Consider the following 23,036-nt stretch of genomic DNA (forward strand, 5'->3'; position numbering starts at 1 on the left):
TTTAGTGGATGAATATTTTTAGACTTTTTATTGGCAGAGATGACAGATTGTGAGCCTTATGTCCATGGTGAACATGACAATCACACTCTGCCTATAATTCTCCAGTCAGCAGCCTTCCACACTTAATTGTTTCACTTTTTGTAATCTTTAAAAAGATCAAAGGAGATGAGAAGATAAAATAAATATGACTACCTCTACGACAGATTAAGGATGTGTTTGGTTATTTTCAGCAAATTTCTACAGTTGTCTTTCTCTAGCATTACATGATAATGGCCTGTGCCCAGAACTAAGGCATCAGTATTGGCTTGTGCCAGTGTTGAAGAGTTTGTACCAGTCAGTTCCAGTACAAAGGCAGATCTTGCCTGATTCAGCACAAGGACACTTTGTGTGCCTTTGTGTTGTAGTTCATCCAAGCTTCTCCACTTAAACCAATGGGAATGGAACACGCAAATTCTGAATGGAATTGGGGGATGAAATTATTTAAAACAATGACCACTCTGTTGCCCTGATCAGCTGTCTAGGGGTTTAAATGGCTGAGCCAGCGGAAAAAACACACCCGAGTGTCACTTCTAGTCTATTAAGAGCTGTAGAGCACTGAACTACTGTTCTGTCCATGATCTTTGTCTTGGCACTTTACAAAAAAGAAACATTTGGCAAATTAAATTATCTTGCCACAGTACTACAATTACATGCACAAATGGCTTCTTCTTCCACTCTCACCCAGTTACCTGTGGAGTCCCCCAAGGATCCATCCTTGGTCCCTCTTTCTGATCTACATGCTCCCTCTTGGGGATGTCATCCGTAGACATGGGGTACATTTCCACATGAATGCGGACGACACCCAACTCTATTTTTCCACCTCTTTGCGACCCCCAGTCCCCTGATATTCTGTCAGCCTGCCTGTCAGACCTCAGGGGCTGGCTGAGAGCAAATTTCCTTCAGCTGAACATTGACAAGACGGAAGCTATACTCTTTGGCTCTCGTCAACGTCTAAAATCTCACGGTTCTCACCTCCTCCACCTACCCGACCTCCCCCTAAAACTCTCCGAACCCGTACGCAACTTAGGGGTCATGTTCAACCCCCAATTATCCTTCCTACCCCACATCCGGTCCCTCACCAGCACCGCTTTCTTCCACCTCCGACGCATCACCCGTCTCCTCCAATACCTCACTCCAAAAGCCGCTGAAACCCTGGTCCATGCCTTTGTCACCTCTCGGCTGGACTATTCAGACTCTCTCCTCGCTGGCCTCCTCTCCACTACCATCCATAAAATCCAGATTATTCAAAACTGCCGCCCGCATTCTCACCCGCACCAAACTCCACTCCCCGATTACCCCAGTCCTCGCCATACTGCACTTGCTCCCTGTCCCAGAGAGGATCGATTTCAAGTTCCTCACCTTTGTCTTCAAATCCCTCCGCACCTCCCTACCTCTCTGACCTCCTCTCTCCTCAAAACAGTGCCCGTTACCTTCATTCCTCCGATTCTGGCCTCCTTGTCCCCCGAGTCCTCCACTCCACCCTCGGCGGACGTGCCTTCAGCCACTATGCCCTGAGGCTCTGGAACTGCCTTCCTCACTCCCTTCGCCTCGCTCCTCCTACTTTCAGGTCTCTGCTGAAGACCTTTCTTTTCGGCCGCGCCTTTGGTCACCTTCCTCCCCCTCCCCCTGGCTTGGCCCCAGGATTCGTTACTGTGAAGCGCTCTGAGACGCCGTCCGGCGTGGAGGGCGCTATCAGGCTTTGTTGAATTGTAATGTTCTTCATTTCAAAAGGGGCTCAAGCATGTCAGAATCGTTCAGTAAAAGAGGTTCACAAAGCCTGGCAGCTAAAGGAGTAACTTTTTATGACGACGACGAAGAGGTAATTCCAGTTTTACTTCTATATTTTTTAAGTCTTACCTCTCTTGAAGGTGCTGACTCATGCTGGTGTAAGTTACCTTAAGCACTGAACACATTCTCTATCTCGCCCAAGTGGCTGTGCTCTGTGTGTGAGCTTTCACGGTTGCGTTTGTACATAATGTTGGGACATTGTTGTGTGGAAATTGTCTGCTGTGTTAATTATTAATAATAATTAACTATAAGAATTGCTACACATACAGCATACAAGGAATCAGAGTGTCACAGTAAAGCCTTAACAAAAAAAGGATATTCATTTAATCTTTTCAAGAAAACAAATATTTATTTTTTTACTCGTATAGATCTGGAACACAGGCTGATTTTGTGCCCCCCAAACATACTGCTTAGTGTATTGGTATAAATGCCGTTCTCGTGGTCCAACTGGTGCTGTGGCTGAGATTAGCCAGTTTAATTAATGCGATTGAACCTGGAAAAGCTAGGTCCACATGGCTCACTTCCACATAAGATTCTGGTTTTATGAATTAAGCTATCAGAGAAACATATGTCCAGATCAGTCTTTGTGTTGGAGTCACTGAATCCACCAGAAAATCCATGAATTTCATCAGTTTTTATCTAGACTGACAGGGGAGGGAAAATGTGCATCACCAGTAACTTCACACACTGTCAGAAGAGGGCCAAGAGCAAAACTAGCCATGACTGCACAGAGAAAGCCTAATAGTCCACTTCTACAGCTGAAAGAGAATTTGAAGATCAGTGAGAGTACTTTTATTCTCTTGTTCACAGAGGTTCTAGAGAGGGATCTAACTATATTGGTTACGCAAGTTTTCAGAAAACTTTTTCTTGATAAGGTTTCACGAAAGATTTTTTGGTTAAAATTCGAGTGCACGGAATTTCCAATGGCTTTGATATAAATGTGTGAAAGTAGGGGATTTAGTCCAAAAGGGCTTTGAATTTTGAGCTTTTTTTTAAAAGGGTTTTTTGAACTAAGCACTTTTTTTAATGTATCTTAGCATTGTTTTTAATGGAAAAATAAACACAGTATGTTAAGTCTAAATTTCATTCTACATGTGGAGTCCTGTAGCTCAGTGGTTAGAGCACTCGCTTTGCAAGCGAGAGACCTGAGTTCAATTCCAGGCAGGGCGAAACCTTGGGCAAGTTTCCTTACTCCACACGCCTAATAATAATCCTTCCAAAACTAAAAACAATAATAAATTGGTCATTTTCAATCTACGACTGTTTGTGGGACATTGCTGTGTGCAATTGGCTGCCGTGTTCGCCCACAAATATACAGTCAATTCACTTTACAGTGTGTTCTGTGAAGTACTTTGAGACGTCCTCCCGACGTGAAAAGCGCTATACCAAATGCAAGGATTATTATTTCATTCTACATTTGTAAATTGCACATTTAATATTTACCGACTAGGTCAAGCTGAACAAAATACTGGAATATGCTGCACTAGAGCAAAATTAAGGCTAATAATAAAAACCTTGTCACATTTTAATTCAAGGACAATGCATTTTGAAGCATCCAATTGGTTTATACTTCTAAATCTTATTATTGTTTTCAATTTCTCCATTATTCTTAATTATTATTCCAGCAGCTCTTCACTGAGGGTCTAATAAAGCATGTCGTTCCTGCTTCATGGCAACAAACTCAAATTAGAAGTTATAAGAAATCAATTTTTCTGGGAGATTAATATATAAGACCATAAGATGCAGGAGTAGGCCCCTCGAGCCTTACCTGCCATTTAATAAGATCATGGCTGATCTAACCTATTTCCATTTTTCCGCTCTATCCCCATATCCCTTAATCCTTCTATCCTTTAGAAATCTATCAGCCTCAGTCTTGAATATGTTCAAGAACTGAGCATTCATAGCCGTCTGGGGTAGAGAATTCCATAAATTCGCTAACCCTCTGAGTGAAGAAATGTTTCCTCAACTCAGTCGAAAAGGCTGACCCTTAATCTTGAGACTGTGACCCCTACTTTTCGATTCTCCAACCAGGGGAAACAGTCTCACGGCATCTACATTGTCAAGACCCTTAAGAATCTTATAGGTTTCTATAAGATCACCTGTAAGTCTTCTGTATTCTATAGTTTACTCAACCTATCCTCATAGGTCAACCCCCTCATCCCAGGAACCAACCTAGTGAATCTACCCTGCACCCCCTCTAAGGTGCGTATGTCCTTTCTTAAATAAGGAGACCAAAACTGCACACAATATTCTAGGTGCAGTCTCACCAAGGCATTATACAACTGCAGTAAGAGTTCCCTACTCTAACCCTAAGAGTACTCTAACCCTTTTGCAATGAATGCCAAAATGGCATTAGCCTTCCTAGTTGCTTGCTGTACCTGCATATTAACTTTTTGTGACTAGTGTATAAGAACACCCAAAATCCCTCTAAACACTAACACTACCTAGTCTCTCCCCCTCTAGAAAATAATCTGCTTTTCTATTTTCACTACCTGGGTGAATAACTTCACACTTCCCCACATTATACTCCATCTGCCACCTTCTTGCCCACGCACCTAGCCTGTCTATTTCCCTTTGCATTCTTTGTGTATCATCCTCACAGCTTACTGTTATTAGGATTATTTTATTATTATTACTCTCCCACCTATCTTTGTATCATCTGTAAATTTAGATATGTTAAGTTCTATTTCCTCATCTAAATCATTGATATAGACTGTAAATAATTGAGGTTCAAGCATTGATCCTTGTTGCACTCCACTAGTCACATCCTGCCAATCTGAGAAGGACCCGTTTATCTCTACTCTCTGTTTTCTTCCTGTTAGCCACTCTCCTGGAATAGGTTCCCAGCAAAGGAGGTACACAACTGACTCACTCATTCAGAGGAATCTGGATATATATCTATTTGGAAGTGCAGTTGGTTATAGGAATACATTGACTTCATGAAAAAAGTGCATATATAATAATAATATTACTTGCATTTGATTTAGCACCTTATCATGTTAGAGACATCTGAAAGTGTTTCACAGGATTTTACTGTGAAGTGCAGTGACTGTGTATTTGTAGGTGAAATCAGCAACCGATTTGCATACAACTATGTCCCACAAACAGCCTTGAAGTAACCAATTTTATGAAACAAATGACCAATTTTAATTGGGGGATTGTTGGTTAGGACACCAGGTGGAATTCCTTTCACTTTTTGAACATTGCCATAACAAAATAATAATCTTTGCATTTGATATAGTGCCTTATCATGTCTTCGAGACATCTCAAAGCACTTCACAGAATATACTATAAAGTGAATTGACTAAATTTTGTGGGCAAAACACAGCAGCCAATAGCGCACAGCAGTGTCCCACAAACAGTTGTGGATTTACCAAATTATTATTAATAATAATAATAATCCTTGCATTTGATATAGCGCTTTTCACGTCGGGAGGACGTCCCAAAGCGCTTCACAGAACACACTGTAAAGTGAATTGACTGTATATTTGTGGGCGAACGCGGCAGCCAATTGCGCACAGCAATGTCCCACAAACAGTCGTAGATTGAAAATGGCCAATTTTATTATTGTTTTTTTGTTTTTTTGGAGGGATTATTATTAGGCATGTGGAGTAAGGAAACTTGCCCAAGGTTTCGCCCTGCCTGGAATTGAACTCAGGTCTCTCGCTTGCAAAGCGAGTGCTCTTACCACTGAGCTACAGGACTCCACGCGAGTGCTCTAACCACTGAGCTACAGGACTCCACGCGAGTGCTCTAACCACTGAGCTACAGGACTCCACCTGTTATTATTATTATTATTATTTGTTATTATTATTATTATTTTTCTGAAGGAATTATTACACTCAGAAAAGTGATCCGTCAATCGACTGACAAACGGGTTCCTACTTACTACTAGATAAACAAAAACGTGGGGAGTAAGGAAACCAATATTTTGCCCTGACAGGAATCAAACCCAGGACTCTCGCTTGTGAGGCGAGTGCTCTGAGCTACAGGACTCTTGTCATGGGTTCTTTAACATACACCTTAACAGGCAGACGGGACCTCGATTTCATGCCTTGTTCAAAGGAAACCTCAAGCAGTCCAGCACACTGTCAGCCTAGACAGTGAGTTCAAAGTCTTGATGTGGCACTTGAACCACAACTTTCTGACTCTGGCGTGAGTACAACTGACTGATCCAGACTGACACTTAAAGGTTGAATTAAGGTTGAGCATCTTGTGTGAATATTGCTGTGTTTGTTCATTTCAGGGTGAAGATGACCCCTTCAAGAATTCTACAAGTTCAAGGCAAAACAGAAGATGACTTACCAAAAGTATATATGTGACCTTTAGGTGATGTTTTAAAGAACAATGTGGGACATATTCCTAAAGTGCACCTCCATGCTTATTTTCTCATCTTATTTCAAAATACATGTTGTGCTTCATATTTCTCTGTAGAATTGTTTTTTTTATTGTTGCAGATTTTGAAACTTAAGATAAGTAAACATTAGATCAATAGCAATGTAATGTTTGTTTTTGTTTTAATCATTAACTTGAGGAAGATCCTTTTGAATCTACAAAGTAAAGTCCAATGCAACAGTCTAATGATTAAACATGTTTGAATTGTATACTTGTTAACAAAGTATTGTAATTATGTTTATGAAGAAAAAATCTGAGTGAGGCAATTAATGAACAAGTCAAACAAAATATGATTAAGTTTCTTTAAAAAATCCTATTAAATTAAAGGTGTGGACTGTTTTTCTTCAAGCAATCTATCTATGTTTGGTGTTATAGGGCCATTCAGTGAAATGTCGTGGAGTCCTGTAGCTCAGTGGTTAGAGCACTCGCTTTGCAAGTGAGAGACCTGAGTTCAATTCCAGGCAGGGCGAAACCTTGGGCAAGTTTCCTTACTCCACACGCCTAATAATAATCCCTCCAAAAAACCAAAAACAATAATTAAATTGGTCATTTTCAATCTCCGACTGTTTGTGGGGCATTGCTGTGCGCAATTGGCTGCCGCGTTCGCCCACAAATGTACAGTCAATTCACTTTACAGTGTGTTCTGTGAAGCGCTTTGGGACGTCCTCCCGACGTGAAAAGCGCTATATCAAATGCAAGGATTATTATTATTATTATATTGTAGTTTCATTCTAGAGGGACTTTTCTGAGTATGAAATTACTTTAGACATCAGATGAGTCCTCGTTTATGTCCCTTAAGTACCTTCCATGGAATTCTGTAAATCCTTCCAAAAACTAATGCAAGCTATTCACAGCTGCTGCAAATGTTCAATTAGATTGTGTTTCCTGGGTCTATGTAGCTCTACAGAAAATAGAATCCTATATATTTGACAGAACACTCTACTTCTGTGTTGCAGCTGTTTAAGATTTTAGCTCTCCACCTACAGCATCTCATCTGCTTTTAGACCTGAGTGCCAACAAAGCTGCTCAAACTCTTAGTAACAACAGAAAACTGAAATTGATTCATTGGGATGTAATTTTCCTATTTCACTCTATAAACTCCATGGAATTGTGCAGGGTGTTCACAAAGATCTGCACCCCCATGTTTTTTTGTTCTACAGTGCACTGAAAAACAATTGAAACAAGTGGAAGAATGATGATAATTGTACTTAGAAGTAGTTACTTGTATTCAGTACTGGTGTTTAACTATTTAGACATCCAGTGGATTGATGTGAGCGCCATCATTTTCATGGCAGATAATACACTTGACTCATCTGCAACAGAAATTAAAAATTAATTGCAAGAAAACAAACGGGTAACATGACACCCTCGCACTGAATATCTCTCCAATCTGCTCTCTCCCTACACCATCTGCTGCCTCTGCTCGACTGGCTCTGATCTCCTCCTTGTCTCCTGGACCCTCCGCCCCAGCATCAGTGGGACGTGATTCAAGCCACTATGCTCTGAAGCTGTAGAACTCTCCCTCAATCCCTTCGCCTTGCCCCCTCTCCCATTTTCAGGTTGAGCTTGAAGACCTTCCTCTTTGACTGTGCCTACAATGACCTTCCCCTTCCCCCTGTCTTGGCATCGGGCTTCACCATTGCTAAGAGCTCCAAGATGCTATCTGGTGTGAAGGGTGTTACATAAATGCAAGTTGTTAGACATACTGTACTTTAGAAGAGCAGTTCTGATGAGGGTTCCATCAATCCATTTTGATCTCGTCCTTCCAAAACACCATACCATATTCCTGGTACAGAATCAAGCTGTAACTTGAATGTGTCAAGTGAGTATCCTGGTTTTACCACCCATTAACTTAAATCGTCACTACAGTATATTTTAATTGTATATATTTGTTTAATTTAGATTACATTGTTTATTTGTAAGTCTTTGTTTTTGGACGCTGAAATAATCAAGCTCACAAGAAGTTTTGGTTTAAGAAACCTTGAAACATCAATGTGAATGACAGAAAGGTACTTCAATGGTCTGGAGAATACCGTGACTTGTATTTCTTGTGATTCTTCATATTTCTTTGTATTTATCTTCCCGGGAAAGCTGTTAGGCTAGTTAATGACCAACACTTACACACCTGGCCAAACATGTGTTTTGACCCTGTGGTCAACCGTCTTTCATGAATCTATCATCTTTCCCTCTCAAATAAAGCCTTCACCATCCATGACCTCATCCAGGACGAGCACCTTGATATTCTTGGGCTCACCGAAACCTGGCTCTCCCCCCAATGACCCTGTCCCCATAGTGGAAGCCTCCCCTCCAGGCTACATCTTCCACCACACCCCCCCGTCCAAACCAACGGGGCGGCGGGGTGGCCTTCATTTCCACAGCCTCCCTTGGTCTCACCCCCTACTCCTGGCTGCTTCCCCTCCTGCGAGCACCTCACCCTTTTCCACCCCTCTCTCCCTTTGAAAATCCTCCTTGTTTACCGCCCCCCGTCTCCTTCCACACAGACATCTCTCTTCCCTGTTCCTCTGCTCCGAGCGCCTATTCATAATGGGTGATTTCAACTTCCACCTAAACTCCCCCTGCACCACTTCCGCTGATTTCACTGCCCTCCTCTCCCTAAACTTTACCCTCCATATAAACTCACCTACCCACAACCGTGGTCATGCACTTGACCTCATCATCACCCATGTCCTTGACATTTTCGACCTCCGTGTAGTGGACAAGGCCATCCGGACTACTTTTTCATCTCCTCTCACATCCTCCTCCACCAAGCCCTCAACCATCCTCTATCGCCCTTGGAAAAGGCTACCCTGAGACCCTCACAAATGCCCTCTCATCTTCAAACATCCTATCCGTCTGGCCTTCCACCCACGGAGACCCTGAAGCAGCCGTCCAGCTGCTCCATGATCGCCTCTCCTCCACTTTCAACTCCCTCGTCCCCCTAAAATCCAGGACCACTCCAAACCCACCTGATCCCCCTGGTACAACAACCATCTCCGCCGCCAAAAAACCCTAACCCGTCTGCTCGAGTGCAGATGGCGGAAAACTGGCCTGATAGTTCACCGCCAACTATGGCTCGAGCATCTCCACAGCTACCGCTGTTCTTTGACACGCGCAAAAATGGCCTACTCCATCATCATCTTGGTGGCTAAACCCCAAAATCCTTTTTTCCACCACCCATTACCTCCTCCATGCCCCCCCTCAGGCCTCCTCAATCTTCATATCAAATGCCAAGTGCGAGGAGGTCATGGACTTCTTTTCAACTAAAATACTGAACATCAGTCAGGCAGCCTCATCCACCTGCCCCTTGTCACCCACCACCACGTCCTCTCTGTCCCCCTCACCCTCCTCATCATCTGCTCCTACCACCACCCCCTTTCTACACTCTTTCCTCCCCATCTCTCCCTCCTCCCTCTCACCCACCATCACCTCCATGAAACCCACCACCTGCTGCCTCGACCCCTTCCCCACCAACTTACTGGTCACACAGTTCCCCCTTCTCTGCCCACTACTGACTGACATTATCAATCAGTCCCTCTCCTCCTGATCAGTCCCTGCCTCCCTCAAAACTGCTGTTATCACCCCCCACCTGAAAAAACCCTCCCTAGATCTCTCAAGCCCCAGCCATTACCGCCCTATTTCTAATCTGCCCTTCCTCTCAAAAGTTCTAGAACACGTTGTTGCAAACCAATTTTGCGCATACCTCTCCTCCCACTCCCTCTTCAAACCCCTCCAGTCCGGTTTCCTTCCCACCCACAGTACAGAGACTGCGCTTGTGAAAGTCACAAACGACATCTCTCTATCTGTGACCAGAACTCCCCCTGACTCTTTGTCCTGGACTGCTCCGCTGCGTTCGACACAGTCGATCACACCATCCTCCTCCACTGCCTTTCCTCCGTCATCCACCTCGGTGGGACCGCACTCGCCTGGTTCGAGTCCTACCTCACAAACTGCCAGCAGTACATCTGTATAAACGGCTTCTCCTCCCGCTCTCACCCGGTCACCTGCGGGGTACCCCAAGGATCCATCCTTGGCCCCCTCCACTTGCTGATCTACATGCTTCCTCTTGGGGATGTCATCCACAGACATGGCGTACATTTCCACATGTATGCAGATGACACCCAACTCTACTTTTCAACTTCTCTTTGGGACCCCCAGTCCCCTGATGTTCTGTCAGCCTGCCTGTCAGATCTCAGGGGCTGGATGAGTGCAAACTTCCTTCAGCTGAACATTGACAAGACGGAAGCCATACTCTGCGGTTCGCGTCAATGTCTAAAATCTCACGGTTCTCACCTCCTCCAACTACCCGACCTCCCCCTAAAACTCCCCGAACCCCCGTACGCAACCTAGGCATTAGGTTCGAGCCCCAATTATCCTTCCTCCCCCACATCTGGTCCCTCACCAGCACCAGTTTCTTCAACCTCCGACGCATCGCTCATCTCCGCCAATATCTCTCCCCAAAAGCTGCTGAATCTCTGGTCTATGCCTCTGTCACCTCCCGGCTGGACTATTCAAACGCCCTCCTCGCCGGTCTCCCATGCATTACCATCCATAAAATCCAACTCATTCAGAACTCTGCCGCCTGCATTCTCACCCGCATGAAACTCCGCTCCCTGATCACCCCAGTCCTTGCCAGACTGCACTGGATCCTTATCCCAGAGAGGATCGATTTCAAGATCCTCACCCCTGTATTCAAGTACGTACACTCCTCTGCAGCCCCCTGCCTCTCTGACCTCTCTCCTGAGCACAGTACTCGTTGCCTTCGTTCCTCTGGGTCTGGCCTCCTCCTTGTCCCCTGATTCCTCCGCTCCACCCTCGGCGGCCGTGCCTTCAGCCACTATGCCCCGAGGCTCTGGAGCTGCCTTCCTCACTCCCTTCATCTCGTTCCCTCCCTCCCCATTTTCAGGTCTCTGCTGAAGACCTTTCTTTTTGACCGCGCCTTTGGTCACCTTCCCATCCGTCCCCCTGGCTTGGCCCCGGGATCCGAAACTGTAAAGCGCTCTGAGACGCCGTCTAGCGTGGAGGGCGCTATATAAATCCAAGTTGTTGTTTCAATCATGTTATAATTTTCATCTGCTATATTCTTACATGCATCTACTTTAATCAAATGCTGCTCTTGATCATTAAGCTGATGCTATTTTTTTAAAGAAAGCAAAGACTTCAAATAACTCTCATTGGTTACTCCTTGCAGCTACATCCCGTTTCTCAAACTTGAGACCTTCAACACATTCTCTATCCCACTTCTATAAGACCCTCGAGATATTCATTTTCTAATTAACTGCGCAAGACAAAAACAAGGACATTAGATAATGGAAAAACACGCTATTCATTTCTAGGAAGCTTACAAAGATTCTCAACAGAATTTCATTGAAAGGTATAACGGTATTTGTATAATTATACAATAAAACTGCTTAATAGACAAATTAACAGTCTAATACAATACTAAAATGATTACAAATCTGTCTTATGCTGGCAAAGCTTTGCAATAGTGAGCGTGTGTATATGTGTGTATGTATATATTTATATATATTTCCATGATGCATCATTCTTATGCTAAGAACAACTCGCCCATGATACTTCCCACTCTTCCCAGTGTCCTACTCCAATTAAAAATCATTCAAGTAAATGGCAGACTTGTTTTGCATTATTTATACGTCACTAAATGCTGGGACTATTGTATAAATACAGTTGTCTACAAATCACTTATGTGCTCCTGTAAAAAAATACACAAGCGCATAAATAGTGATTTCTACAGCTCACTAAGTACTGAAAGGCCATTGACATGTATTGACATTTCAATTGAAACAATCAGTGCTCACTACAGAAACCACTATTTAAAGCAGTAATAATATAAGAAAAGTGAGATGTATTCCCTCTTCATGTCCTATAGTGTGCTGTCTGTCTCACTCATTCCCTTGAGAAAACTGGCCAACCACAGGTAAAGCCTTTGAAGTTAAAACACTGAAATGTCTTCAAGAGCAACAGGACATCAATCAGAAATTGCAAACGACACAATTCAACACCTGACTAACACCACAGCATTCTATGATGAGAGCAATGATCTTCATTGGAACTACACTATTTCCCATAAAATATTCATTTATCTGATATCCTTTAAAAGGATTTATCTATCTTGTTACAACCCTCCTGGGGAAAATATGTGAAGTCTTTCTTGCACAAAGGTGACATGCCTGTTAACAGAGCCGAATCAACTCTGTTTTGTGCTTAATGATAAAAGATTCATGCTTAGCACTCCATGGTAATCTTTATGACTGACCAGCCTTCAGGCTCATCAATGGAACGCTGAGGGTCAAATGGTCAGTGATGGCTCTGATTCAGTGCACATGGCTTCTGTATGGTTGAAAATCTGTGACTACTCAATGCTAACTTGTTGACCAAGAGGCATGAATGTATTAGCCTGGCTCAGTTGGTAGTACCGTTGCTGATTCATAAGGTTATGGATTCAAGCCTCATGTCGGGACATTGTGCTCATAATCTACAGTGACATACTGGGAGAGCGCTGCATTATTGGAGATGTTGCTCTTAGGATGAGACATTAAACTTAAGCACCTCTGACTGTTCAGGAGGATGTTAAAGATGCCATGCACTATTCAAAAAGAGAAGGGAGTTTCTCCCAGTATCCTGGCCAACAATCCCCCAGAGAAAAATCAGTTCATGGCAATTTGTAGGAACATTGCTTGCAAATTAGCAGTTGTGATCGATTACAAATACAAAGTCACTACACTTTACAGAAAACAGTGAAGCACTTCAAAAATCTTTGACATGATAAGGCATTATATCAAATACAAGTGTAATGAATATTAGGGGACACAGGAGTTCTGTAGTAAACACCAGCAGATGTGCAACAACCAGCAGAATCAGATTCCTATCTCAAGTAATAGAAAACAAAGGGATAATTCACTTATGTAACTAATCATGCCACCTAAGAGGTGAACTATTACTTCCTAGAAAGTTTATCAAACATGAATTCATTATAAAGCTTTGACATCAGTCGACATTTGTGGGCTTATGTATTTACCAAACCAAATTCCTGAAGGAAAGCATCCCAGATCCCCACGCAACCACCGAGTGGTCCGTGATAGGTAGTCAAAGCAGTTTGAAAGGGGGAAGGGGGCAGACCTGGTCGGAAGGTACCCTGGGGCGACGGCCAGCTATATCTGGCAAAACCCTGACCAACAACCATCAGGATATGCAAAAGCAATTTGGAAAAAGATGAAATGGATACTCCCACGATTTGTCCCTGGGGATCCACTGACATGGTACACGGCCTCTTCCCGGGCATTCACAGTGAAACTCACATCGAGTGTGCCTGGAGAATCATAAACTTGGTAAAGGAGGCCTTTTGGCACTCCCGAAACCAAGTGTTCTTCTGGCAGAACAAGGGGATGATGAGGGCCTGCCTCAAGCTCGAGCACGCTAGGATCAGCGATTATATACTGAGGGACAAGCTGAAGTTTGGCTCAACCAGAGCAAAGGCCAGGTGGGGTCTGACCCCTGGCAGGAGCTGCTCCTGCACAAATCGCTCAGGGCGCACCCACCGGGTAGCCCACGAACTCACCCAAAACTAGGACTGAAATGTGAGGTTACAGAAGATCGCTCGAGATGTAACCAAAGAGTGTCTTGAAAATGTATGTACAGTAAACATTTGCACCGTACAGTGCCCATTGGGGCCCCTTTCAAAAGCGGCAAGTGTGCCTTATCAGGGTGTGCGATAGCGCGCACTAGGATGTGGTATACACAGGAGTGTCTAGCGACTGTTTGAAAGGGAACATCCCAAAAAATGTGTGCACAACCTGTGTGTGGTGAAAAAATGTATCGTAAACAACGGAAAGTTTTTTGTATTGGAAGAAAGGGAAAACAATTGCAACAGAAGATGTTGTACGTTGTGTTTGTTTTGGATTTATGTTGTACCAAATATTATATTTATAAATAAATATATATTTCCAAAGATGTTTACCAAACCAAATGTCAAAAAGATTATATTGCATGACCTGTCAGTATTTGACCTGCCTTAGCCTGTCAGTATTTGTTTATGGTTTCCAGCCTGCTGGCTATTCCAGTGTCAGCCTATTTTTGTTTCAACAACATGGTAAGAACTGAACCTTTATCCCCCTTGGCAATTGCCTCACATCTCAATTGACTTCTTCCTGTGCTCATCATTTGTGAAGAGGTTCTTTTATTTTAGTATGATCATTTGCAAATGATACTCCAACCTATGATCAACTGAATCTTCAACAACCAAAATAATAATAATAATAATAATCCTTGCATTTGATATAGCACTTTTCATGTCTTCTGGAGGTCTCAAAGCGCTTCACAGAATATACTGTAAAGTGAATTGACCGTATATTTGTGGGTGAAACGCGGCAGTCAATTGAGCACAGCAGTGTCCAACGAACAGTCGTGGATTGAAAATGACCAATTTATTACTGTTTTTATTGTTTTGGAGGGAGTATTATTAGGCGTGTGGAGTAAGGAAACTTGCCCAAGGTTTCTCCCTGACTGGAATTGAGCCCAGGTCTTTCGCTTGCAAAGCGAGTGCTCTAACCACTGAGCTATAGGACTCCACGGACAATGGACATGAATCTCCATAGCAGCCTCCTCTAGTACAATTGGAACTACTTCATTGTAGGTTACCGACCCCGTTTATACTGCTGCTGCATTTCTCTTTGTTTACTTGTTTTTGCATGTTTTTCAATGCAAATCGGTATCAATATACCCCAAACACTTTCCTTCGGCCAATAATAACCTTGTTATGGTGGATAACGTGTTTTGGGCAGTTGTGGGGGTTTCATTTAATTGGCTACTCTTTTGAAGTTCAATTATGACCCTTCCAGGGACTATAACTATCATTCACATGCCAGAATTGATGAGCGTTAACATTCCCACATCTAAATTTGCATTCTTATAACTTGAAAACCTCTAATTCTTTCAGGGTTACCTCTTTCAGATCTTTACATATAACTGTTTAAATATATATTGAAGAAAAGTCACCTTATTTTATTGTAAAGAGTTAAATAACAAATGTACAATTTTGAAACCTGAATGTATAGAAATTTACATAATTACCAATTGAGTTTATTAGATAAGGGAAAGCCGTCGCTGTCAAGCCACTATGCGTATAGGGAAAGTCTAGCAGGCAGAGCGATCAACTACGTTGTCTTCTAGATTGCTCATGCTCAACTTTAAATGTGTTGAGAGTTAAGATGAAGAAAGATCACATTTGGGCACATAATTACACAAACTTAAAGAGGGCAAAACACCTGGTCCAGATGGACTGCACCTAAGCAAATATATATTTAAGAACTCTGTAGAGAAAGGAATCATGTCGGAGGACTGGAGACTGGCCAATGGAATACTTAGAAAATTCTTATGTTGGGAGAGATAGAATGGTTAGGAAACTGAAAATACAGGACAGGAGTAAGGATATCTTCTCAGACTGGAAAGAGGTAGGTAATGTATACTTCCATACTGTACATTCTTTGTAAGGTATTCAGGCTGTGCTCCCTGCTTCAAACTCTTGTCCTTGCCCATCTTTATCCATCTTTAAATCCCACCTTAAAACTTCCCTCTTCAATGGGCTATGGTCACTTCCCACTTCTCCTTTTCTCTGATTGATATCTTCACTGCCATAATGCAGTGCCCTGAGACGTTACTCTGCATGAAGGTCGCTATATAAATGTTGTTATTGAATGACTGTAATTCTATGTACCATAAAGTATACTTCCTATAACTGACTCAAATCTTTGTCCCAGGTACCCTAGAATGCAGCTTCAATTGATCCTGTCTTTCAATGACACACTGCATTAGCAACGTTTCACAATTGTTTTTTTGTGTGGAAACCCATCACTATGCTTAATAGTATCCAAACCAAACTGAGAATTCCATGCATCGTCCTACGCATGGAAATTCCAGATACAGATTGTTGGAATGGAATGCGCACTCTCTCCCTGGAGGGATGCATCCTGTTACCCAATTCTGGAAAGTATTAGGTGCAGGTTGGCAAGAGCCAAGGCTTGGAGACCCCAGAGTGTGTGTTGGGTTATTGCTGGAGTCTAACTAGCTAAAACAGCATAGCTTGCCATTGCTATCACTGTCCTGGTAAGCCTTCCTGCTGCTTGCCCAGCTAGGACCACCCTACGCATTGGGCTTTGGCTTGCAAAAGCTGAGTGGGATGACACCCTGCCCCAGTGACTTGTCTGTCCTTCAAGTTCCTGCCTTTGAGGCATGTGTTTTCATTAGCGGTGCCCTGGAATATTACAAACCCGCCTAACTCAGGAACCAGTCTACCACAGAGCGCTGGCTTAATTCTGACATTCCGTTGCCAAGCATATCACCTTGGAGCCAATTCAGCGCCAAGACGACGCCAATTACAAATATCAGAGAGGAGTAGCCAATTAATTAAAACATTTTTTAGGTGAATTTAAATAAGAAAAGGATAACCAGTAGAAGCTTCACACTCCCCTGAAATAACAACCTGGGATTCCCTCAACTGATCAAAGCAAAGATTGTTTGCTGATAACTGCAATTTAATGCATTTGTTGCGCAACACTTTTCCCTCTGTTCATTTTTGTACCTCACTTCTTACTTAAAATTTGTTAAACATTCTAGTTTACCAGCAGATGGCGCTACAAGATTAAATTATGACAGTGGTGCCAACACAAGTGTAACAGGAAGCAAGGAAAATGCAAACATGTATGAAGTACTTCAAGTATTTTCTGTTGCAGAAATCAAATCGAAAATACAGTGAAGAGCTGAAAATAAGTTAGACATTCGGCAGCTAAATTGGACAAGTGTTTACTATAGTGGAGGAATTAAGCACAGAATTTATGGTTAATTAATAATAAAGTTTTAGAAGCTTAGAACAATTTAATGCATAGAAGAAGGCCATTCGTCTAATCGTGTCCATGATGGCTCTTTTATAGAGCAATCCTTCCGGACCCCTTTTACCTGGCCCTCCCCGTATATGCATTTTTGATTTACGATATAGGCATTCAACAAGGAACAGGAATTATCTAAGAAATAGATAAGAAATGGTTGTGTCCAAAGGATCTTTTGAGAAGTTGGATAATTAAGCAGGTAGACCAATGGTGTAGACCTGCCAGGGAAATTATTATCATGTAACCATCTGCAACATATATTCATGCATTTTGTTGTGTATGTGAGGCAATACACATTGTTATATACAATCCTCAAACATTGGGAAGATGTCTCAAGGCACTTACGGACAGATGTGCTAGAGGAAACCCTTGAAGGAAAACATAACAAACTTTGTTTAATGTGACATAAGCTCATTTCACATTGAGACTCGTCTCAGAGCGCTTCACAGATTTTACCATTTTGTAAGTGAATACCCTGCACACAACAATGTCCCACAAACAGCCATGAAATTTATTATATAATCCAAAGGACGTCACCTCCAGCAATGCAGTGAACTTCCATTACTGTATTGGATTAGCAGCCTAGACTAGGTAAATTCAAAGTTCTATAATGGGTTTTAAATCCATAACCTTTTGACTCAGGTGAAAGAGCTACCAACTGAGCAAGGCTGACACCTATATGGGGATTATTGGCTGTAATGATAAAAATAATTATTGAGCATTGATGAAGTTCTGTTGAACTGAACGCTGTAACTTTTCTACTTCTGTCATGGTAAACTGTTTAAAAAATATTGTTAAACTGAGAATTAATTTACATTTCACCCTCACCATGTCTAGTTGTTTATTCACTTAAGGGGGGACAAATTGACAAAATTTGTATATTAAATATGATTTTTAAGAAGCCAGTATATGCTTTAATGTTTCAGCCATTACATTTATTTGAAGGACAGATGACAGGATAAAATTATAGTCAAATGAGTAGTTCCCTTGAGCAGAAGGTCCAGTTAATTTCTGGTGTAACCTTCTGCTCCCCTTAATTTTGTTGTAATGCTTGAATTAAAAGCTTTCTTTTGCTGCCATTGGACTTGCTGTCCATGGTGTGCATCAATCAGGGCTGGTTTGTAGGACTCAACACTGATTTTTTGTTGTTGTGTTAAAAGCAAGTTGCTTTCAGACATACAGAGACAAAAGAAGAAAGGGGCACAGATTCAGTCTTGCAAAGGGCAATTGGAAGACAGACACTAAAAAGTATTTCTTTACCAAAGTGACTGTAATAAGTTACCAGCAATAATGGCTGAAGCCAGATGTTGAACTCGTTTAAAATAAAAGCTTGATGTGATGGGAAAGGTATGTGAGGTAAGCGGGGTATGCTTGGAGCTAAACTGGCTTCAAGGTGACTTGCTGGCAATTGAATGTCAGAATCGAGCCAGCCCTCTGTGGCGGTCTGGTTCCTGAGCCAGGTGTGTCTGCAGTATTCCAGGGCAGAGCAGCAGGATGGAGAGTATTGTGTGCAGTTTTAGTCACTTCGGTTTAGGTAACAGGACCATAGGGAGGGTGCAAACGAGATTCACTTGGATGATACCAGGGATGAGTGGTTCGATCTATGAGCAGAGATTAGAGAAACTGGAACTATTTTCATTGGAACAGGGAAGGTTAAGGTCTTTTGAATTGTGAGAGGTTTGGATGTGAATCAAAAATATTTCGACTGGTGAGTGAGTTAGGGACTAAAAGGCATCAATTGTAGATGGTTAGCAAGGTAGAGGGAGATTAGGACAGGCAGCAGCGGCGGCAGCAAGCATTCAGCAGCAGCGGAGCAGGATTCAGCAGCAACAACATTCATCATCGTCAGCAGCAGCACGAATATGCAACGCCATAATTATAATCAGCATCAGCATCATCATCATTCAGTGACACTCTGAAGATTATAAAAAGATCAACTGTGCAGTGATTTGAGCATCCACAGACTCTCACTTCAGGCACTTGGCTTGGACCAATACCCCACGTAAACATGGTGGCAATGGCTAAATGCAGATTACGCTCGTTGCTGACCTGACTAAGTCCATCTCAGAGGACTATTGTGTTCTGAAAGAAGATGAAGGAATTGCTTAATTGCAGTACCAGGAGCAGCAGCAAAATCACATCACGTCCCAAGGCGCTGGAGTTACCATGTTACGGACCTGAGCTGGGGGTCGGGGTGGGGGAGGGTGGAGGGCAGGGGGGGAACCAGGGAGATCCAAAGCACAATCAAAGAGGAGGGTCTTAAGGTGGGTCTTGAAGGTGGCGAGGGAGGGGGCGTGACGGAGGGACCAGTACACTGTTTGTAATGTAATAGTACACTGCCAGCATGCAGAACACAGCAAAAGTTTTCAGCAGTGTCCATTCATAGTGACAGAACTGCATTGTGTGCACTGGGATTTGTAACCAAATTGAAAATTGAACCAAGGAAGTGATGCTTAAGTTGTATAAATTATTAGTCAGACCAGTTAAGAGTATTGTGTCCAGTTTTACTCACATTGCTTTAGGTGCCAGCCCAGCCAGCCAGGAGCAGCATTCAGCAGCAGCAGCAGCAGCATTCAGGGAGCAACAGCAGCATTCAGCAGCAACAACATTCATCAGCATTAAGCAGCATTCAGCAGCAGCAGCAGCATTCAGCAGCAACAACATTCAACAACAACATTCAACAACAACAACAACAAAATTACATTTGTAAAGTGCCTTTCACGTTGGGAGGACGTCCAAGGTGCTGGACAGATAGAGTTATGGACCCGAACTGAGGGTTGGGGTGGGGGAGGGCAGGGGGGGAAGCAGGAAGATCAAAAGCACAGTCGAAGAGCAGAGTTTTGAGGTGGGTCTTGAAGGTGGCGAGGGAGGGGGCGAGATGGAGGGACTGCGGGATGGGGTTCCAGAGAGTGGGGGCAGAGTGGCGGAAGGCCCGCTCGCTGATAGTGCAGCGAGCAAGGTGGGGGACGTGAAGCAGACTGGAGCCTGCTGAGCGGAGGGAGTGAGCGGGATGGTATAGGGTTAGAAGGTCGGAGAAGTAGGGGGGAGCAATACCATGGAGGGTTTTGAAGATGAGGACCAGGATCTTGAACTGTATCCTCTATGTGATGGGAAGCCAGTGGAGTTGGGCACTGCTGATAACAACATGACCAGCCTGGGTCATCAGCACGACCTAGAAGGGCAGACCAGTCATTGGGGGCAGGGAGTCATCTCACTGAGCTCCTGTTAGCCCTGCAAGCCAGATCCCTAACGAGTAGGGGGGTCCTAGTTAGACAAGCAGTGGGAAAGCTTGCCGGACATATCCATGGCAAGCTCTGCGGTTTTAGCTGGTTAGACTCCAGCAACAACAACAAGATTCCATTTATTGAGCGCCTTTCACGTCGGGAGGACGTCCCAAGGCGCTGTACAGTTGGGCCAGGACCTGAGCAGGGGGGAAATGGTCAGGGTGAGGGGAGGGAAGGGAGGGAGCGAGGAAGGGGTAGAGAGTCGAGAGGAGAGCTGAAGGCACGGTCAAAGAGAAAGGTCTTGAGACCGGCCTTGAAGGAGGAAAGGGAGGAGGCAAGGCGAAGGCACTGGGGGATAGAGTTCCTGAGCAGTACCCCAAAGCACACTCTGGGGTCCCCAAGCCTTGGCTCTTGCCAAACTGCGCCTATTACTCTCAGGAATTCTGTTGCTGGAGGACCTTCCTTTTCGACTGCGCCTTTGGTCACCTTCTTCCCCCTCCCCCTGGCTCGGTCCCGGGATCCGTTATTGTAAAGCGCTCTGAGACGACGTCTGGTGTGGAGGGTGCTATATACTTCCAAGTTGTTGTTGTTGAATTAGGTGAGCAGGATGCATCCTTCAGGGAAAGAGTGCACATTGCATTCCAACAAACTATCTCTGGGATTTCCATGTGTGGGTGGGATGCATGGAAATCACAGCTTTGTTTGGATACTCTTAAGCATAGTGATGGGTTTCCGCAAGTGTCAAATACCAGCCTGACCCAAAAACACAAATAGTAGGAAGGATGAGATCAAATGGGTCAAAGAACCTTCATCTAAATCCATCTGAATAACCAATAAATAACCAAGTGATAACATTGGGAGGAGGTGGGGGTCACATCCATAGTCAGACATCGACAGATCAGAATTTTCTGTGATGTGTTAATCATCGCAGGATAGAAACATATTAAAAGATGAACTTCAGTGAAGCGAGGAATAAACTAACAGAAGTAATAACTGGGAAATATTGCTGAAAGATATCTTGGTTGAGAAAAAATGGGAAATTCTTAAAACTATAATGTTAAGTATGTGACCAAAGTGCAGGTGAAACAAGTATTCCCCCAAAATGGATGAGCAGTTTAATTTAAACAGAAATAAATATTAAATACAAATTATACCAAACCTATCTCAAAGAAGTATTAGTAGTGAATAGAGGATCCTGGACATAACATAACATGTAGGAGCAGGAGTAGGCCATTCGGCCCTAAGAGCCTGCCCCGCCATTCAATCATGGCTGATCCTCTAATCTAACTCCAGCTAATAACATAACCCTGCCTATCCCCATATCCTTTAATTCCTTTTGCAATAAGAAATATATCTATCTCAGTCAATATGTTCAAGGACTGAGCGTCAACAGCCCTTTGGGGTAGCGAGTTCCATACATTCACCACCCTTTGATTGAAGAAGTTCTTCCTCAACTCAGTGCGAAAGGGCTGGCCTCTGATTTTAAGGTTGTGAGCCCTGGTATTAGTTTCTCCAACCATGGTTTTAGTTTCTCCAAACATGATTTAGCTAAAGATGTTAAATACAGCAATATCACACTCTTTCACGATTCAACAAACAAAGAGAAATAAACAAACTCTAAAAGTAACAAATGACTAAAATATTAAACACATCATTTTAGGAGTATTGACTAGTGAAAACAAGTTGGCACTCAAATGTTGTAGTTTTATCTATTGTCACAGAAGTCCACTGGGAGAGGTACTTGATAATGTACAAACCCAAACTAACAAATCTCCTGAGCCATATAGTGCTGCTGAAGGAGACCTTGGAGGAAATATGTGGAACACTGGCTGTCAAGATACAAGGAATTGTTAAATGCTGGGGAGGTTCCACTGAAGTGGAATCAGACAAAAATAGCACTTACATTTAAACAAATTGACAAACCTGAAAATGATTGGCTATTGTAGGTCTATTAATCTAATATTGATAACGCAAAATAATGGAATCTGTTTTAATGGCTGTAGTGTCCTGTATAGCAATAAGTATTAAAATAATAATTTAGAAGGTAACCTATTCCTTGGCAAGTGTCCTTCACTTCTCTGATGATAGTTAAGATTATGTAAATAGTGGAGCTTCCTATATGTAGCTTACTCCGACATTCAGAAAGCTTTTAATAGATCACCCTTGTATTTGATACAGTGCCTTTCACGTTGTGAGGATGTCTTTAGTCAAAGCTACATACAAAAGGTTAAATTAAAAGTCACAGGAGTCTAGTGAAGAAGACGAAGATGAAGAAGAAGAACATTACATTTGTATAAGATTAGATTGAATAAAAAATAGGTCAAAAAGTAGGAAACAGAGGACAATGAGCCTAAGTAGGTTAGTGGGTCTGATTTTCTTCAACTTGTTAAATTTAATAACAATCGGTTCATCACCAATGGAGAATATTTGTGAATTGTATATTTCAGCCTTGGAGAAGTGTTGAATGGAGCTTCACAAGCATCAGTGCTAAAATCCTAATTGTCGTTATTCTTCATAGAAGACCTGGATACTAAAATAATCTGTAGGCTATTGTCAAGTTAAATGTAACAGTGATAAATGTGAGGTAGTGCAGATCAGTATACAATGGGGGAACAAATTAAAGCAGGGAGACACAGAAAGGAACCCTAGAGTAAATGGCTAAAGCTTATGGCAACTGTTAAAAGTAACAATC

The 23,036-nt window shown here is 42.9% G+C and overlaps 2 protein-coding genes across 3 annotated transcripts in view; one reads left to right on the forward strand and one right to left on the reverse strand.

Annotated features, from left to right (window-relative positions):
* ankrd49 (ankyrin repeat domain 49) overlaps positions 1 to 1,523 on the reverse strand; it is a 35,972-nt gene extending 34,449 nt beyond the window's left edge. The window contains exon 1 of the mRNA XM_007902083.2: positions 1,470 to 1,523. The gene's annotated coding sequence lies outside the window, so the exon portion shown is untranslated. The remainder of the gene's footprint in view (positions 1 to 1,469) is intronic.
* mre11a (MRE11 homolog A, double strand break repair nuclease) overlaps positions 1 to 6,570 on the forward strand; it is a 34,703-nt gene extending 28,133 nt beyond the window's left edge. For both annotated transcript variants that reach the window (XM_042333972.1, XM_042333973.1), the window contains exons 19-20: positions 1,771 to 1,858; positions 6,074 to 6,570. In XM_042333972.1, the coding sequence (XP_042189906.1) occupies positions 1,771 to 1,858; positions 6,074 to 6,127 (142 nt within the window). In that variant the 3' untranslated portion in view covers positions 6,128 to 6,570. The remainder of the gene's footprint in view (positions 1 to 1,770; positions 1,859 to 6,073) is intronic.
* Positions 6,571 to 23,036: the final 16,466 nt, after the last annotated feature.

This window comes from Callorhinchus milii, unplaced genomic scaffold (assembly GCF_018977255.1).
Source record: "Callorhinchus milii isolate IMCB2004 unplaced genomic scaffold, IMCB_Cmil_1.0 Scaffold4, whole genome shotgun sequence".
Lineage (NCBI taxonomy): Eukaryota > Metazoa > Chordata > Chondrichthyes > Chimaeriformes > Callorhinchidae > Callorhinchus > Callorhinchus milii.